We start from the raw sequence: 16125 nt of genomic DNA, 5'->3' as shown, positions 1-16125 counted from the left end.
TGAGATGGAATTGACCCCTGCCAAGGAGAGATCTGGATCATCATCATCATCATCAATCGTTTAAATCATCTCCTGGTTCCAATGCTCCAGTCATTCCATTTGTTTGTCACAACATTGCATTTTCTTCATGGGGTTTTGTAACAGTCAGTATTCACCGACTTTGTTATTTCTGACAGTAGCTACAATGTGGAATAGATCTTTTTTCTTTTCACTAAACATATTGCTAATACATTTTTAAGGCTTTAAATTTTGTCAGAAGCTGAATATGTACATAGTTCTACATTTGAGAAAAAATGACAAAAAAATATTTTAAGTAAGTAGAAGTATTAAGCTATCCGTGGTTTATGTACAGCATCTAAATACATATTTCTCACAAACATACTGTGACTGATGATTATACACAAAATCATCATCGGCATATGCTGTTATTAGCGACCTGTTACGGCACTCTTAACATAACACTGGGCCTTCAAAGCCAATTTAAAGAACCACACACTAAGAAAGACAAATGACTAACCCCGACCGACCGATAACTGTTCCTGTTTCTCTAAATCCTCCAGGTGACCCCAAGACATGGCAGAACAAGTCTCTTCCAGGAGACCCCAACTACCTGGTGGGAGCCAACTGTGTGTCTGTGCTCATCGATCACTTCTGAACATAGAGGGAGACAGCTGGCCTGTTACTGAATGTGTTAGATCAGGGGACAGCCACAGACTGCAACGTTACCCCCACTCTCCTGCTGTTGTGACCCCTTTGCCCTGTTGTCTCCCTCCCAGGCAGCAGGAGGCAGCACTGCTTGACTTGATGAAGTACGAACTTTTATTCTTGAATATATTCTTATGTTCTTGAACTTGAATATTGAACATTTAAAGTTGTTTATGGTGACCGCCCCTGGGAAAAGTAGGAGGAGTCCCAGTGAAGTGGGAGGAGTCTGAACACAGCAGCCTATCCCAGCGCTGTGCTCTCTTTTTCCCACCCACCCTTTTTTTTTTTTTGGTGCTTTAACTAAAGGCTTGCAAAAACTCTAAAACTGTTAAAAACGAAAATATATAATAAAAATGGAACTGTTGTTGGAATGCATGACCAGTGCCACAGACTGACTGAATAATAATCTAATTAAGATTTTTTTCAAAATTTTTAGCAGGTTGCAAGACAGAGAAACATTTTTAAAAAAATAAAAAAATCAAGATGAGGATAATTTTTTTAATTAATTGAATATTGCAACGGAAATTTTACAACTTACTGTATGCACTCACAAACAGAAAAGTTGGTATATGCAAAAGCCTTTTTGTTTGTGAGGTTGTTTGTGGTCATGCGTTTCGCTCTTAAGGATACCTGAGGACTGTGGAAATGCAGCTGAGCCTCACTCAAGGGTTATGAGGGAACCTTGGCACTGTAGGCATCGTTTAAAACACAACACCGTTTTGAAGGTAATGCTGAAGACTGAAGTTAATGTATTGGCATTGGGATGCCCCCGTCTGACTGGTTTAGAAGAACTACTGAATGTTTTTAGATCAAAAAAATGTCACTGACTTGATTTGACAAACTCCTGCAGCTGTCTAGAGATCTATGCATGTGCTTCGACTCAGGTCCGGAAGCCTGCTACTACTACTAAGTTCAAAACACATTAAAAGTCCCATCTTACACTGCAAGCAGTGATGCCTTATCTGCATTTTAACTATAAAAAAAAACATCAGATCTTTACGTTTTAGTGATTTAAAAAATTATGGGGTGAGAAAAAAAAGAAATTGGAACAAAATAAATGTAATTTCACTGCATTTTGAACCAGTTGTATCAGTGAACTTGGATTCACTATACTATGAGGCTGATGAAGAGGTCATGCTTTCTTTTCCTGCTATGCATATTAAAGTTTCTGAGGAAATACTACCAATGGAAAAACACTAGAACGTTTCAATTGTGGCTGTATATAATGCTAGCACACGGCCTTGGTTCGCTTTAAATTAACTTTTGTACATCTTTGTCATTTTGTATAAAAAGAGGTAAAAAAAAATAATTGTTTATTAAAAAAAAAATATTTAAAAAAAAGAGTGATTTCATTGGTTATGTTTGTATTCTGGTATAACCAGAACTTTTCTACCAACACACACACACACACACACACACACACAATCATGTACACACACACACACAGACACACACACACATATACACACACACACACACACATATACACACACACACACACACATATACACACAGACACACACACACACAGACACACAGACACACACACACACACACACACACAACTAGTATTTAAAGGCATTTTTAACAGTCAACTTGTTATTTTTATTTACAAAAATAGAAAAAAGTGCTCGGTTTAAATACATTTTAAAAGCTCTGTACTTTTGGGGGAACTGTTTTAAGGAGCGGCCCCTCTCCATTTGTGATACTGGAAGCTCAGCTCTATTGAAATGTATTTTTTTTGTACTAATAGACTATTTACTAAACGGCACATCCATTTCGTTTGATATGATAACACTGCTTCAATCTGACACGGCTTTCTTTTTTCCAGTGTGGCTGCAATTTAGTTTTATTTACGTTCAATTTAGTTTTATTTACGTTCAATTTAGTTTTATTTACGTTCAATTTAGTTTTATTTACGTTCAATTTAGTTTTATTTACGTTCAATTTAGTTTGATTTATGTTCAATGCTCCGCCCCCCTTTTGCAACACATTTCTAAATATACCACTGTATTAATAAAATATCTATTTTTTAAGTAGTGCTTGGTTTGAGACTTCAATCGTGATAAGATAATACATAGAGTATTATTGAGGGGAGTTTGATTAAGCTGAACCGCGGTGCACCGGGCTATGACGTGAAAAACGGTGAGGGAGGAGGGCTCTTTTCAAATGGAACAGTAATCTGCGCTGTCCTCCATCATTAATAAAATGGAAGAAGTTTGGAACCACCAAGACTCTTCCTAGAGCTGGGCGCCTGGCCAAACTGAGCAATCAGGGGAGAAGGGTTTTGGTCAGGGAGGTGACCAAGAACCAAATGGTCACTGACAGAGCTCCAGATTTCATCTGTGGAGATGGGAGAACCTTCCAGAAGGACAACCATCTCTGCAGCACTCTACCAATCAGGCCTTTATGGTAGAGTGACCAAACGGAAGCCACTTCTCAGTAAAAAGGCACATGACAGCCAGCTTGGAGTTTGCCAAAAGGCACCTAAAGACTCTCAGACCATGAAAAACAAGATTACTGGTCTGATGAAGTCAAGATTGAACTCTTTGGCCTGAATGCCAAGCGTCACGTCTGGAGGAAACCTGGCACCATCCCTTCGGTGAAGCATCATGCTGTGGGGATGTTTTTCAGCGGCAGGGACTGGGAGACTAGTCAGGATCGAGGCAAAGATGAACGGAGCAAAGTACTGAGAGATCCTTGATGAAAACCTGCTCCAGAGCACTCAGAACCTCCGACTGGGGGCTTAGGTTCCCCTTCCAACAGGACAACGACCCTAAGCACACAGCCAAGACAACGCAGGAGTGGCTTCAGGGCAAGTCTCCGAATGCCCTTGAGTGGCCCAGCCAGAGCCTGGACTTGAACCTGATCGAACATCTCCGGAGAGACCGGAAAATAGTTGTGCAGCTACACTCTCCATCCAGCCTGACAGAGCTTGAGAGGATCTGCAGAGAAGAATGGGAGAAACTCCCCAAATACAGGTGTGCCAGGATGGTCTGTCAGAATCAATTCAAACAGTGTTTATATAGGATGGTCTGTCAGAATCAATTCAAACAGTATTTATATAGGATGGTCTGTCAGAATCAATTCAAACAGTGTTTATATAGGATGATCTGTCAGAATCAATTCAAACAGTGTTTATATAGGATGGTCTGTCAGAATCAATTCAAACAGTGTTTATATAGGATGGTCTGTCAGAATCAATTCAAACAGTGTTTATATAGGATGGTCTGTCAGAATCAATTCAAACAGTGTTTTTATAGGATGATCTGTCAGAATCAACTCAAATCAATTCAAACAGTGTTTATATAGGATGGTCTGTCAGAATCAATTCAAACAGTGTTTATATAGGATGGTCTGTCAGAATCAATTCAAACAGTGTTTATATAGGATGGTCTGTCAGAATCAATTCAAACAGTGTTTATATAGGATGATCTGTCAGAATCAATTCAAATCAATTCAAACAGTGTTTATATAGGATGGTCTGTCAGAATCAATTCAAACAGTGTTTATATAGGATGGTCTGTCAGAATCAATTCAAACAGTGTTTATATAGGATGGTCTGTCAGAATCAATTCAAACAGTGTTTATATAGGATGGTCTGTCAGAATCAATTCAAACAGTGTTTATATAGGATGGTCTGTCAGAATCAATTCTTCCTCAGCAGACGACTGTATATCATTACTCTACACAAGATTAAACCAATCGTGAAAGAGCATCATTAGGTTAAAATGAATGAGAAAAACTATTGGGACAAATGCAAGATTATTTTCAGGGAAAGTATATTTTAGGCAGTTTATATTTTTCTCATGCATTACATTAACCAGAGTATAGACAAACACCGTTTATCACATCTCCATTTCATTACGAGGGCAGTTGTTTGTCAAGAACATCAGCTCGATTAAAATGTTTTAAAACTTCTTCCACGACCACAAAAATACATTTAAAAAGAGCTAAAGCACTGGTAAAAGTTACGATCCGTTTAGGTGTGCTCGCTGTGAAAGCAAAGCACAACTCTAGCTGTCTTATAATTATTCTGCCCATTCTGAAACTTAAATTGTTTAAGCGCTAAACATGAGCACAACTTCTAGATGTGCAGACCGCCCTAGATTAGATCGCTTGAGAAAAATACCTTTGATAGCAGGTATACTTTTTTTCCCCTAATATATTTCAATGGTAAAGGGTCATAGATTTTTTTATTTTTAAGTCTAATTCTATATTTCCTCTTTACACCGCTAAAAGTGAAAATGACAGCGTTTTAGAAACATCTTATTCAAATCTGTTCATAGATCCCCCTGAAGGTTAGCATTCTAATCACCCACGTGGGTATATGTGAGTAAACAGTGCCTTCGGAAAGTATTCAGACCTCTTCACTTTTCCCACATTTTGTTACATGACAGCCTTATTCTTAAATAGTTTTTCAAAGTGTTTTTTTTTAAAATGTATTTACAAATCAATCTACACACAATACCCCATAATGACAAAGCAAAATACATGTTTGAAATTTTGCAAATGTATTACAAATAAAATAATAATAATAATAATAATAATACCTTATTTACATTAGTATTCAGACCCTCTGCTATTGGAGCGGGTTTCTTATGTACCACAGGAGAACCAAGAAATGAAGAGCGACACCATGTTCTTATGTACCACAGGAGAACCAAGAAATGAAGAGCGACACCACATTCTTATGTACCACAGGAGAACCAAGAAATGAAGAGCGACACCACGTTCTTATGTACCACAGGAGAACCAAGAAATGAAGAGCGACACCACATTCTTATGTACCACAGGAGAACCAAGAAATGAAGAGCGACACCACGTTCGTATGTACCACAGGAGAACCAAGAAATGAAGAGCGACACCACGTTCTTATGTACCACAGGAGAACCAAGAAATGAAGAGTGACAACACGTTGTTATGTACCACAGGAGAACCAAGCAATGAAGAGCGACACCACGTTCTTATGTACCACAGGAGAACCAAGAAATGAAGAGCGACACCACATTCTTATGTACCACAGGAGAACCAATAAATGAAGAGCGACACCACATTATGTACCACAGGAGAACCAAGAAATGAAGAGCGACACCACATTGTTATGTACCACAGGAGAACCAAGAAATGAAGAGCGACAACACGTTGTTATGTACCACAGGAGAACCAAGAAATGAAGAGCGACACCACGTTCTTATGTACCACAGGAGAACCAAGAAATGAAGAGCGACACCACATTCTTATGTACCACAGGAGAACCAAGAAATGAAGAGCGACACCGCATTATTATGTACCACAGGAGAACCAAGAAATGAAGAGCGACACCGCATTCTTATGTACCACAGGATAACCAAGAAATGAAGAGCGACACCACATTATGTACCACAGGAGAACCAAGAAATGAAGAGCGACACCACGTTGTTATGTACCACAGGAGAACCAAGAAATGAAGAGCGACACCACGTTGTTATGTACCACAGGAGAACCAAGAAATTAAGAGCGACACCACATTCTTATGTACCACAGGAGAACCAAGAAATGAAGAGCGACACCACGTTCGTATGTACCACAGGAGAACCAAGAAATGAAGAGCGACACCACGTTCTTATGTACCACAGGAGAACCAAGAAATGAAGAGTGACAACACGTTGTTATGTGCCACAGGAGAACCAAGCAATGAAGAGCGACACCACGTTCTTATGTACCACAGGAGAACCAAGAAATGAAGAGCGACACCACATTCTTATGTACCACAGGAGAACCAAGAAATGAAGAGCGACACCGCATTATTATGTACCACAGGAGAACCAAGAAATGAAGAGCGACACCGCATTATTATGTACCACAGGAGAACCAAGAAATGAAGAGCGACACCACATTCTTATGTACCACAGGAGAACCAAGAAATGAAGAGCGACACCACATTATGTACCACAGGAGAACCAAGAAATGAAGAGCGACACCACGTTGTTATGTACCACAGGAGAACCAAGAAATGAAGAGTGACACCACGTTGTTATGTACCACAGGAGAACCAATAAATTAAGAGCGACACCACATTCTTATGTACCACAGGAGAACCAAGAAATGAAGAGCGACACCACGTTCGTATGTACCACAGGAGAACCAAGAAATGAAGAGCGACACCACGTTCTTATGTACCACAGGAGAACCAAGAAATGAAGAGTGACAACACGTTGTTATGTACCACAGGAGAACCAAGCAATGAAGAGCGACACCACGTTCTTATGTACCACAGGAGAACCAAGAAATGAAGAGTGACACCACATTCTTATGTACCACAGGAGAACCAAGAAATGAAGAGCGACACCGCATTATTATGTACCACAGGAGAACCAAGAAATGAAGAGCGACGTCGCATTATTATGTACCACAGGAGAACCAAGAAATGAAGAGCGACACCACATTATGTACCACAGGAGAACCAAGAAATGAAGAGCGACACCACGTTGTTATGTACCACAGGAGAACCAAGAAATGAAGAGCGACACCACGGCTGTCTTTTAGGCTTTTATGTTGATCTGCAATAGCATTGTGAAAAGACAGGACAGGAACACATTAGTCTCCAATGCACCATCTGACAAGCTGTTCTTTCTCTCTCAGTGTTTTCTCAGACTCACACAATCACACTCATACATAAACCCATAATGTATACTATAAAATAATAACCAGTCCTTTATACAAAATCATGTATAATCTTAATTCTTAGACAATAGAACCATCCTTGCAATAGCATTGTGAAAAGACAGGACAGGAACACATCAGTCTCCAATGCACCATCTGACAAGTTGTTCTTTCTCTCTCAGTGTTTTCTCAGACTCACACAATCACACTCATACAATCACCCATACTTAAAGCCATAATGTATACTATAAAATAATAACCAGTCCTTTATACAAAATAATGTATAATCTTAATTCTTAGACAATAGAACCATCCTTGCAATAGCATTGTGAAAAGACAGGACAGGAACACATCAGTCTCCAATAAACCATCTGACCAGTTGTCCTACACAGGAGCACGAAGAAAGGTAAAACACATATCCTGTCTCACATCCCCAATACATGGCTAGGTGCTTTCAGTGTTGACCGTACCAAAATACAACAACTCATGTACAAAAACACTGCAACATAAACAAGTTACAATGTGAAATCGCCTCTATTCCATTCAGACCGTAGAGGACCAAACTACATCTCCCATAATGCAACGCCAGCACCAGTCGGCTGCTCAGCTAACCGTCTGCATCACAGAAAGACATGCTAGCACTTTTAACACTCTAATGTGAGGTTCTGTGTTATGCACTATAGCCCATTACCATATCATATGTGATTGAATATTATCTGCTGTTGGCTTGTGTGGGTGTATGTGTTATACAACATAGCTGACTTGAGACAGTGTAAACAGTTTCAGGGCCATAGGCCTTTCTCGTGATGGAAAAATACAGAATAACATAAAAACAGGAACTGTGCAATGAGTTGGGGGGGGCACATTCAGAACATAGTGTAGAGAACAAACAGTCTTTAGTTAGGAGGAGCCAGGTGTGTGATAACTGTATCGAGAGTATGAGTGCATAGATATTCTACACAGCTACAACGCCTGACCACTGAAGCGCCTAGGGGGCTGGGACCAGCTCGTGCGCCAACAATCAACGATAGGCTGGGTGAGTTTAAACCATGCCCAGTCTCTACTCTGTGACAGGCCGGCTCGGAATCGGGAACTACTTCTGTCAGAGTATATTATAATAACACACTGGGCCAATTGTGCGTCGCTCTATGGGACTCCCAATCACAGCCAGTTGTGATACAGCCCAGGATCGAACCAGGGTCTGTAGTGGACACCTCTAGCACTGAGATGCAGTGCCTTAGACCACTGCGCCACTCGGGAACCCCATGACTACATCTATAAAAAAAATGATGCCAGCTGAATCATGATTTTGACTGGCTTGAATGCGATTTTAACCAATCAGCATTCAGGATTAGACCCGCCATAATAGCCCAGAAATAAAGCGGCACTGCGAGTAACATTTGACATGGAATGCCCTTAAATATTTTGATACGCAACCTGGAATTAAAATGTAAGAGGACAGATGCTTCTACAGTGAAACACATCGCACATCTGTGCAGTTTGCGAGCGACGTTGTTAGACTATGTAGTTTCTTCTTCAGATCACACTGGCGAGCAACAAAATAATTTCACTTCAGCGAGAGAACCACGAGTTCCTCAAGGTTAGAACTGTATCCACTCATATTTGTAATTATCTGAATGATGATGATGATGGTGGTGAAGAGGGTGATTTAATTTACAACTGGGGTTTGGCAACTAGGTTTGGCCTCCTGATCTTGTAACTAGTCTGTGGGCAAAACCACAGCAAATAGCCTACTATATGTTCAATTCATAGCCCTACAATACATATTTAACACATGGTTAGTGGGCTAATTAAGTCAATGACAATAAGAATCATTTCGATCTGATTACAATGGTAAAATCACCGATGTCTCTTAATAGGCCCACCCACAACATTTTATTTGACCTTTGGTCAGCCTAGGAACAGTGGGTTAACTGTCTTGTTCAGGGGGCAGAACGACAGATTTTTACCTTGTCAGCTCAGGGATTCGATCTAGCAACCTTTCGGTTACTAGTCCAACGTTCCCTTACCGTATTTCTCCAATGCCAAACCACTGTGTCTTGTTTGCAAAGAGTTCAAATCACATCGTTTTTTTAAATAAAATGTAAATTGTCACATGCTTCGTAAACAACAGGTGTAGACGAGATGTCATTATGAATCTAAGCATGGTACTTTCAGAAGTTGATTTTCCACCCCAGACATGATGCCCGAGTCCAACGCAGAAAGGAGGTAGGACTATTTTTTTTATTTTTTATTTAACCTTTATCTAACTAGGCAAGTAATTTAAGGAGTGCATGGTGACATTATTGGAGGAAATAGCTACACCGACAAAAAATATATGGAAAACCTAATTGCGTCTGTCAAACAGGTAAACCTACGGCGTATTTCTTAGTGCATGCAACAAGTCCCTCTTGTTAGTGAGTTTTCGTACTTAACTTGCAGCACCGAGCGCTGTCCATTTTGATTTAAAAAATAGCGACCCACGCGCGAGTGGTGGCTGCATCTCTAATATGTGTTCTAATTTATCCAATTCAATTCGTGCCTCGTGTTATCATCATGGGTATATTCTCTCTAATATTGTAAATAAGCTAACACACGTGTTTTACACTTTTTTTAATCAAGCTGTTGGTGCTTGCTTCTATTTATGCCAAATAATTTGACTGTTGAAGGTTTAGATTCTCCATTCTTAACTTTATACCCATCTCATCCCACAGTATTGTCATGAAACAGAGAGGGAGCAGGTCTCGAACCTTCGCCTTTCTAAGGCCGAGGTCCGGCGCGCTATCGACTGTGACGCAAAACGCATGTTCGTGCGGCAGATTCGATTTCCGCGCTTATAACCCCAGGGTCGTTAGTATGTTAACAAGTGGGCGGTACGGCGTATACCAACGTACGTATACCCTCCACTACAACACTGACGGATATACAGATTTCGAAGCGAAATGATGATACTGTACCTTGATACTGTAGCTTCACTGAGGAAAAAGTAACGAAACAGTGATTTGAATATCATCGTGTAAATTACTCCAGAAATGCAGCGGAACATCCTATTTTAACCAATCCCAACCAGATCCACAGATTTAAAAAAATAACCGGGTATATTTCTTAAGAAAACGGCAATCATATCCCCTTTTTTGATGTTTGTGTTGCAGCAAGACTCTGGTAACTTCGTTGCTCTGATGATCCGTGTCCAAGTACGAGTATGATTTCTCCTCTAATAGAATGGATGGTTTGTGCGCGTATATCCTCCTCGTATAGTCTAACAAATCGATCTGGAATGGTCTACTTCTTCTCTCCCGATTTTTTTTGATAGACAATATCCGATCAATGAGGACCTGACTATGTACATCAAGTAGAAAGGAAAGTTATCAAAAATTAAAATAAAAAAGCTAAGTAAAACCAAAGAAGCCAAAAGTTCATATTCATAACATGGTTAGGCTGGATAGGTGAGACCGATGCGTTAAATGACACATCTATTGGCCTGGCTGTCCCGGTAGAACAATTATTACACATGATGTAAGTCTAAGGTAGGCACGGTGGTGGAATGTCGAAGACAATAGGATGCACAATATACCGTTTTACTGGCATGTTTCCCATCAGACTTCACTGTGAACAGACAAGTGAATATAAGCCCTTAGAAATACAGAATTCTTGATAATAACAATTATAAATATTGTCATTATCAGTAAGATAAAACAAGCAAGAGAAAAACATTTAATTATAAATGGCATTAATGCAACATTATTACATTTGTTTTCTCAATGCACAGCATATCTCACAACATTGCTATAAAATACATCAATACAGATAACAATCCATAAAAATATATATTTTTAAATCATTAACTGGGTGTTTACTTGAACTTATGATGACCTCACAGTCACAATGACCTCACAGTCATGACGAAGATGAACCAAAACACAAATTTAAGACTCACTCTAATCTTCACTTACTGCATTCCCTCCCTTTATATCACTTCTGAAAAGTAGGAGGGAGGAGTGCAGTCTCCTCTGAGCCATTTCTGATGGAAGAACGGACTGTCAAATCCACTGTTGGCTCAGCTTCAGCTCAGAGAACAGACTCTTAGAACACAGCCTGTTCTGGAACTGGTTCTGATTCGTCCGGTCCCAATCAGAGCCAGGGACAGACTAGGCTCGCTGTGACTGGCTCTTCTACTTCTACTTCTACTACTGCTACTACCGCTACTACCGCTACTACACCATTCTGTATACTTCCGGCCCTTCTTTGGACACTGTGTTAACAACCCTCCAGGCAAGCTTCAATGCCATACAACTCTCCTTCCGTGGCCTCCAACTGCTCTTAAATACAAGTAAAACTAAATGCATGCTCTTCAACCGATCACTACCTGCACCTACCCGCCTGTCCAACATCACTACTCTGGACGGCTCTGACTTAGAATACGTGGACAACTACAAATACTTAGGTGTCTGGTTAGACTGTAAACTCTCCTTCCAGACCCATATCAAACATCTCCAATCCAAAGTTAAATCTAGAATTGGCTTCCTATTTCGCAACAAAGCATCCTTCACTCATGCTGCCAAACATACCCTTGTAAAACTGACCATCCTACCAATCCTCGACTTTGGCGATGTAATTTACAAAATAGCCTCCAATACCCTACTCAACAAACTGGATGCAGTCTATCACAGTGCAATCCGTTTTGTCACCAAAGCCCCATACACTACCCACCATTGCGACCTGTACGCTCTCGTTGGCTGGCCCTCGCTTCATACTCGTCGCCAAACCCACTGGCTCCATGTCATCTACAAGACCCTGCTAGGTAAAGTCCCCCCTTATCTCAGCTCGCTGGTCACCATAGCATCTCCCACCTGTAGCACACGCTCCAGCAGGTATATCTCTCTAGTCACCCCCAAAACCAATTCTTTCTTTGGCCGCCTCTCTTTCCAGTTCTCTGCTGCCAATGACTGGAACGAACTACAAAAATCTCTGAAACTGGAAACACTTATCTCCCTCACTAGCTTTAAGCACCAACTGTCAGAGCAGCTCACAGATTACTGCACCTGTACATAGCCCACATATAATTTAGCCCTATCAACTACCTCTTTCCCAACTGTATTTAATTTATTTATTTAGCTCCTTTGCACCCCATTATTTTTATTTCTACTTTGCACATTCTTCCATTGCAAAACTACCATTCCAGTGTTTTACTTGCTATATTGTATTTACCTTGCCACCAAGGCCTTTTTTTGCCTTTACCTCCCTTCTCACCTCATTTGCTCACATTGTATATAGACTTGTTTATACTTTATTATTGACTGTATGTTTGTTTTACTCCATGTGTAACTCTGTGTTGTTGTATCTGTCGAACTGCTTTGCTTTATCTTGGCCAGGTCGCAATTGTAAATGAGAACTTGTTCTCAACTTGCCTACCTGGTTAAATAAAGGTAAAATAAAATAAATAAATAAATAACTACCGCTACTACTCCTACCACTACCGCTGCTACTACTGCTACTACTACTACTACTACTACTACTACTACTACTACTACTACTACCACTACTACTAGTCTTAACTGACTTGCATAGTTAAATAAAAAGGATACCTTTATAAAAAAATAAAACAAATACTGGGGACTGACTGAGTCAAAGCTTTGGTCTGAGGCGGGACACGGGAAATTCAAGGCCTCGGCGGCGTGGGACGGAATATTGACGTTGACGATCTCTTTATAAACTGTCATGTCTGAGTTGGCTACCTTAAAATCGCCCAGGTCATCGGTCGAAGAAGGTCCACAAAGAGGGAACGGTTTCACTTTCTATTTTTCTGTCTGGGTAAGAGTTAACTGCGAGGATGTGGCGGCCATCTTGGGACTCATTACTGGACGTATTCCAATCGCGCAATCCTCCTCCGTCTCTAACGGGAAACTCCTGAACCAGGGAGGTTTTAGTGTTACTACGGTGACACGGGAAGTTGTCATCGTCTGATCTCTCAGACTCCGCCACCTGCAGGTACAGCTCCCTGCTGGTCTGGGTCCTTAGAGTAACGTTAGTAAATTCACCATGGTAACAGTCAAGGAAGGTTTGACCAATCTGATGAGAGGGTTTGTGAGGAGGAAGTGAGAGGAAGAGTCCTGAAGATATATGGGGTTTCCCTGCCGTGTCTGCAGGGGCTCCTTTCTCTTTGCCATTGGTCAGGGGTTCCTGGTGGGTGGGTTTACTCATGGGCCTAGTAGTCCTGGTGGTCTTGACTGCAGCTGAGGAGGTTTTGGAGTCACGGTCAGAGTTCATCTTGGTCTTCAGGGTTCTCCCCTCACCACGACCGGACCTGGTGGTCTCAGGGAGGTGACTAGCTGGACATTGGGTTTTTATAAAGGGAGAGCCTGAAGCATTTCCTGGATGGCTGTCAGTAGCTGCCTCGGTCTTTAACGACGAGCCTGTTGATACCAGAGATCATTTTGAACAATCAAATTCATTTCTAAAACCCTTTTTTAAATTTTATATCCCAGAGTACTTTACAGTAAGTCGACCTTAGTCCCCAAAGATCAAGCAGAGACACAGGCGGTTCTGGTTCTGATTCTTCCGGTCCCAATCATGGAAAAACTCCCTAGAAGGACGATTCCATTTGGTGACCCTTACATTGTACTAAATCAAGACGTCTTACCCGGTAAGCTGTGGCTCTTTCCCCTCGTCCTCTTGGTAGGGGTCTCCAACTCTTTGGCCATGGCTGCCAGCTTACTTGCAACGTTAATGATTTTCTTCTCAGCCCTGAAGGGTAGGGAAGTAAAAAGGAGGATACACTTGGCTTTACTATAACCCTCAATGCCAAATCCACTCCTACCCCCTGGGCACTAGTAGAGATCTGAGAGGATTGGACAGGTGTGTGCAATATTGGCTAAACGCCACATAGCCTATCAGACGTCAAGGTGGAGCTGCTGTTATTACCTTAACCAAATCCTCTCGGATCTCCACACGTGTCTATGGGATATAGGTTGTTTCTGGACAGGGCCTTAGTGTAAGAGCATACCCTGTGGCCTGCCTCCCGTCCTCTTCAACTTCCTGTAGACAGGTGAGATGGTAGCGTCGCATCTTCCTGGCTGTGTCCTGCCTCTCTCTCAGCACCTCGACACGGATCATCTCCGCTGCTCGCTCTTTACTCTGCTGAAGGTACCGTAGCATGTCACCTGGACAACCAAACACAGTGGTACATGAGATGCCTGGAGCATGTTACCTGGACAACCAAACACCGTGGTACATGAGATGCCCGGAGCATGTCACCTGGACAACCAAACACGTGGTACATGAGATGCCTGGAGCATGTCACCTGGACAACCAAACACAGTGGTACATGAGATGCCTGGAGCATGTCACCTGGACAACCAAACACTGTGGTACATGAGATGCCTGGAGCATGTCACCTGGACAACCAAACACAGTGGGACATGAGATGCCCGGAGCATGTCACCTGGACAACCAAACACGTGGTACATGAGATGCCTGGAGCATGTCACCTGGACAACCAAACACAGTGGTACATGAGATGCCCGGAGCATGTCACCTGGACAACCAAACACGTGGTACATGAGATGCCTGGAGCATGTCACCTGGACAACCAAACACAGTGGTACATGAGATGCCTGGAGCATGTCACCTGGACAACCAAACAACGTGGTACATGAGATTCCTGGAGAATATCCAAAACACAGTTCACACCCAACTAGGGTGGATTTGTCAAAGCCTTTGTAGCTAAAGTAGTAGATTATTTCACTCACCTCTGATTTTTTCAACAGCCTTCATGTACTGCTCCTTCATCTGTTCAAGGCCAGCGTGGAAACGCTGCTCCATATCTGATCGTCTGTGGTGAACATTCATTTTAGAAACGTAACCGACGAGTAAGTCCATTTCAAAAGCTAAGACGATTCATTACCAACAACGGCTGAGAATCACACTTTCTTTCCTTGCTTTGTCTAAGAACACTATCATGAATCTAATAAAGAGGGGGAGAGGGGGTCAGAATGCAGTATTTATTTAGTGTCAATAGCACAAACATTTGCTAGCAAGTTTCTCACGTTGATTTTTTGTAGAGGAGAGGCAGGTCTGCCCAGACAAGTCCAGAGTGGTCGACTAGTATTAGGGGAAAATAAGGACTTTTACAGGAGCAACATCAACACGGTCTGATTTTAGCTGGCTATCGCCCATTATTGAACGCCCGTCTAGCATGACGTGATAACGTATTGATAGCCTATACAAAACACAGCTGAATATAAAATGGACAGTATCACTTTTTTGGAGCCTAAAATGAAGAAAATTGGCACAAAACTTTAGGAGTAGACTCCCTACGGCAGTTGAGAGGTGACAAATTTGCATCGAACAGCTAGCACGACGATTTCAGCTAATAGGGAGAAGTATCTAACAAAATAAGTAAATTATGGCATTCAAGGATCATAAACTATTTACTTATAAAATACATGTGGGTAAATTTAATGGGAAAATCTAACTTGCTCAACTTTTAAATTTGGTAACTAGTGACTATACATCTGACTAGAATTACATCCAATATTAGTGCTGAGCGATTTGTGCTTGATGAGGTCTCTTCGTTTTCGGTTATTATTTCAAAAATGATCACGGTTTTTCTATTTGGGTTTTCATTATTTGGGTTGAATGCTGCAACACAGAATAAAACAATTAATACAAGTCCCGTGATGGTTAGTGACTGTCCATTACTGCTGATCACTTACTAACCATCATTTATTCACATTAAAATTGACTTTAATAAAATATTACATTTTGTTTTATTTG

At 41.2% G+C, this 16125-nt stretch overlaps 2 protein-coding genes across 9 annotated transcripts in view; one reads left to right on the top strand and one right to left on the bottom strand.

The window, feature by feature from the left end:
• The window catches only part of tjp1b (tight junction protein 1b), a 281606-nt gene extending 279573 nt beyond the window's left edge, over nt 1–2033 (top strand). For all 8 annotated transcript variants that reach the window (XM_036960733.1, XM_036960722.1, XM_036960745.1 and 5 more), the window contains one exon: nt 561–2033. In XM_036960733.1, coding sequence (XP_036816628.1) covers nt 561–655 — 95 coding nt within the window. In that variant the 3' untranslated portion in view covers nt 656–2033. The remainder of the gene's footprint in view (nt 1–560) is intronic.
• A 10909-nt stretch (nt 2034–12942) lies between these two features.
• LOC110500866 (centrosomal protein of 152 kDa-like) lies at nt 12943–15916 on the bottom strand. The gene is made up of 4 exons (XM_036934808.1): nt 15099–15916; nt 14354–14510; nt 13991–14094; nt 12943–13763 (listed from the first exon to the last, which is right to left on the bottom strand). Exons 1-4 carry the CDS (start codon nt 15226–15228, stop codon nt 13102–13104), a joined length of 1053 nt encoding a protein of 350 aa, XP_036790703.1. The 5' UTR covers nt 15229–15916; the 3' UTR covers nt 12943–13101.
• Nucleotides 15917–16125: the final 209 nt, after the last annotated feature.

Source organism: Oncorhynchus mykiss, chromosome 2 (assembly GCF_013265735.2).
Source record: "Oncorhynchus mykiss isolate Arlee chromosome 2, USDA_OmykA_1.1, whole genome shotgun sequence".
In the NCBI taxonomy this organism is placed as follows: Eukaryota; Metazoa; Chordata; class Actinopteri; order Salmoniformes; family Salmonidae; genus Oncorhynchus; species Oncorhynchus mykiss.
This window is presented reverse-complemented; position numbering and strand designations above follow the sequence as displayed.

Bases quoted from the DNA above. Each gene is read 5' to 3' on its own strand.
- LOC110500866 (XM_036934808.1), bottom strand. From the start codon at position 15,228: ATGGACTTACTCGTCGGTTACGTTTCTAAAATGAATGTTCACCACAGA. The intron at 14,095-14,353 runs GTATGCTCTTAC...CCTACCCTTCAG, and splicing joins GACGGGAGGCAGGCCACAGG to GGCTGAGAAGAAAATCATTA. The intron at 13,764-13,990 runs GTAAGACGTCTT...TGGTATCAACAG, and splicing joins AAAGAGCCACAGCTTACCGG to GCTCGTCGTTAAAGACCGAG.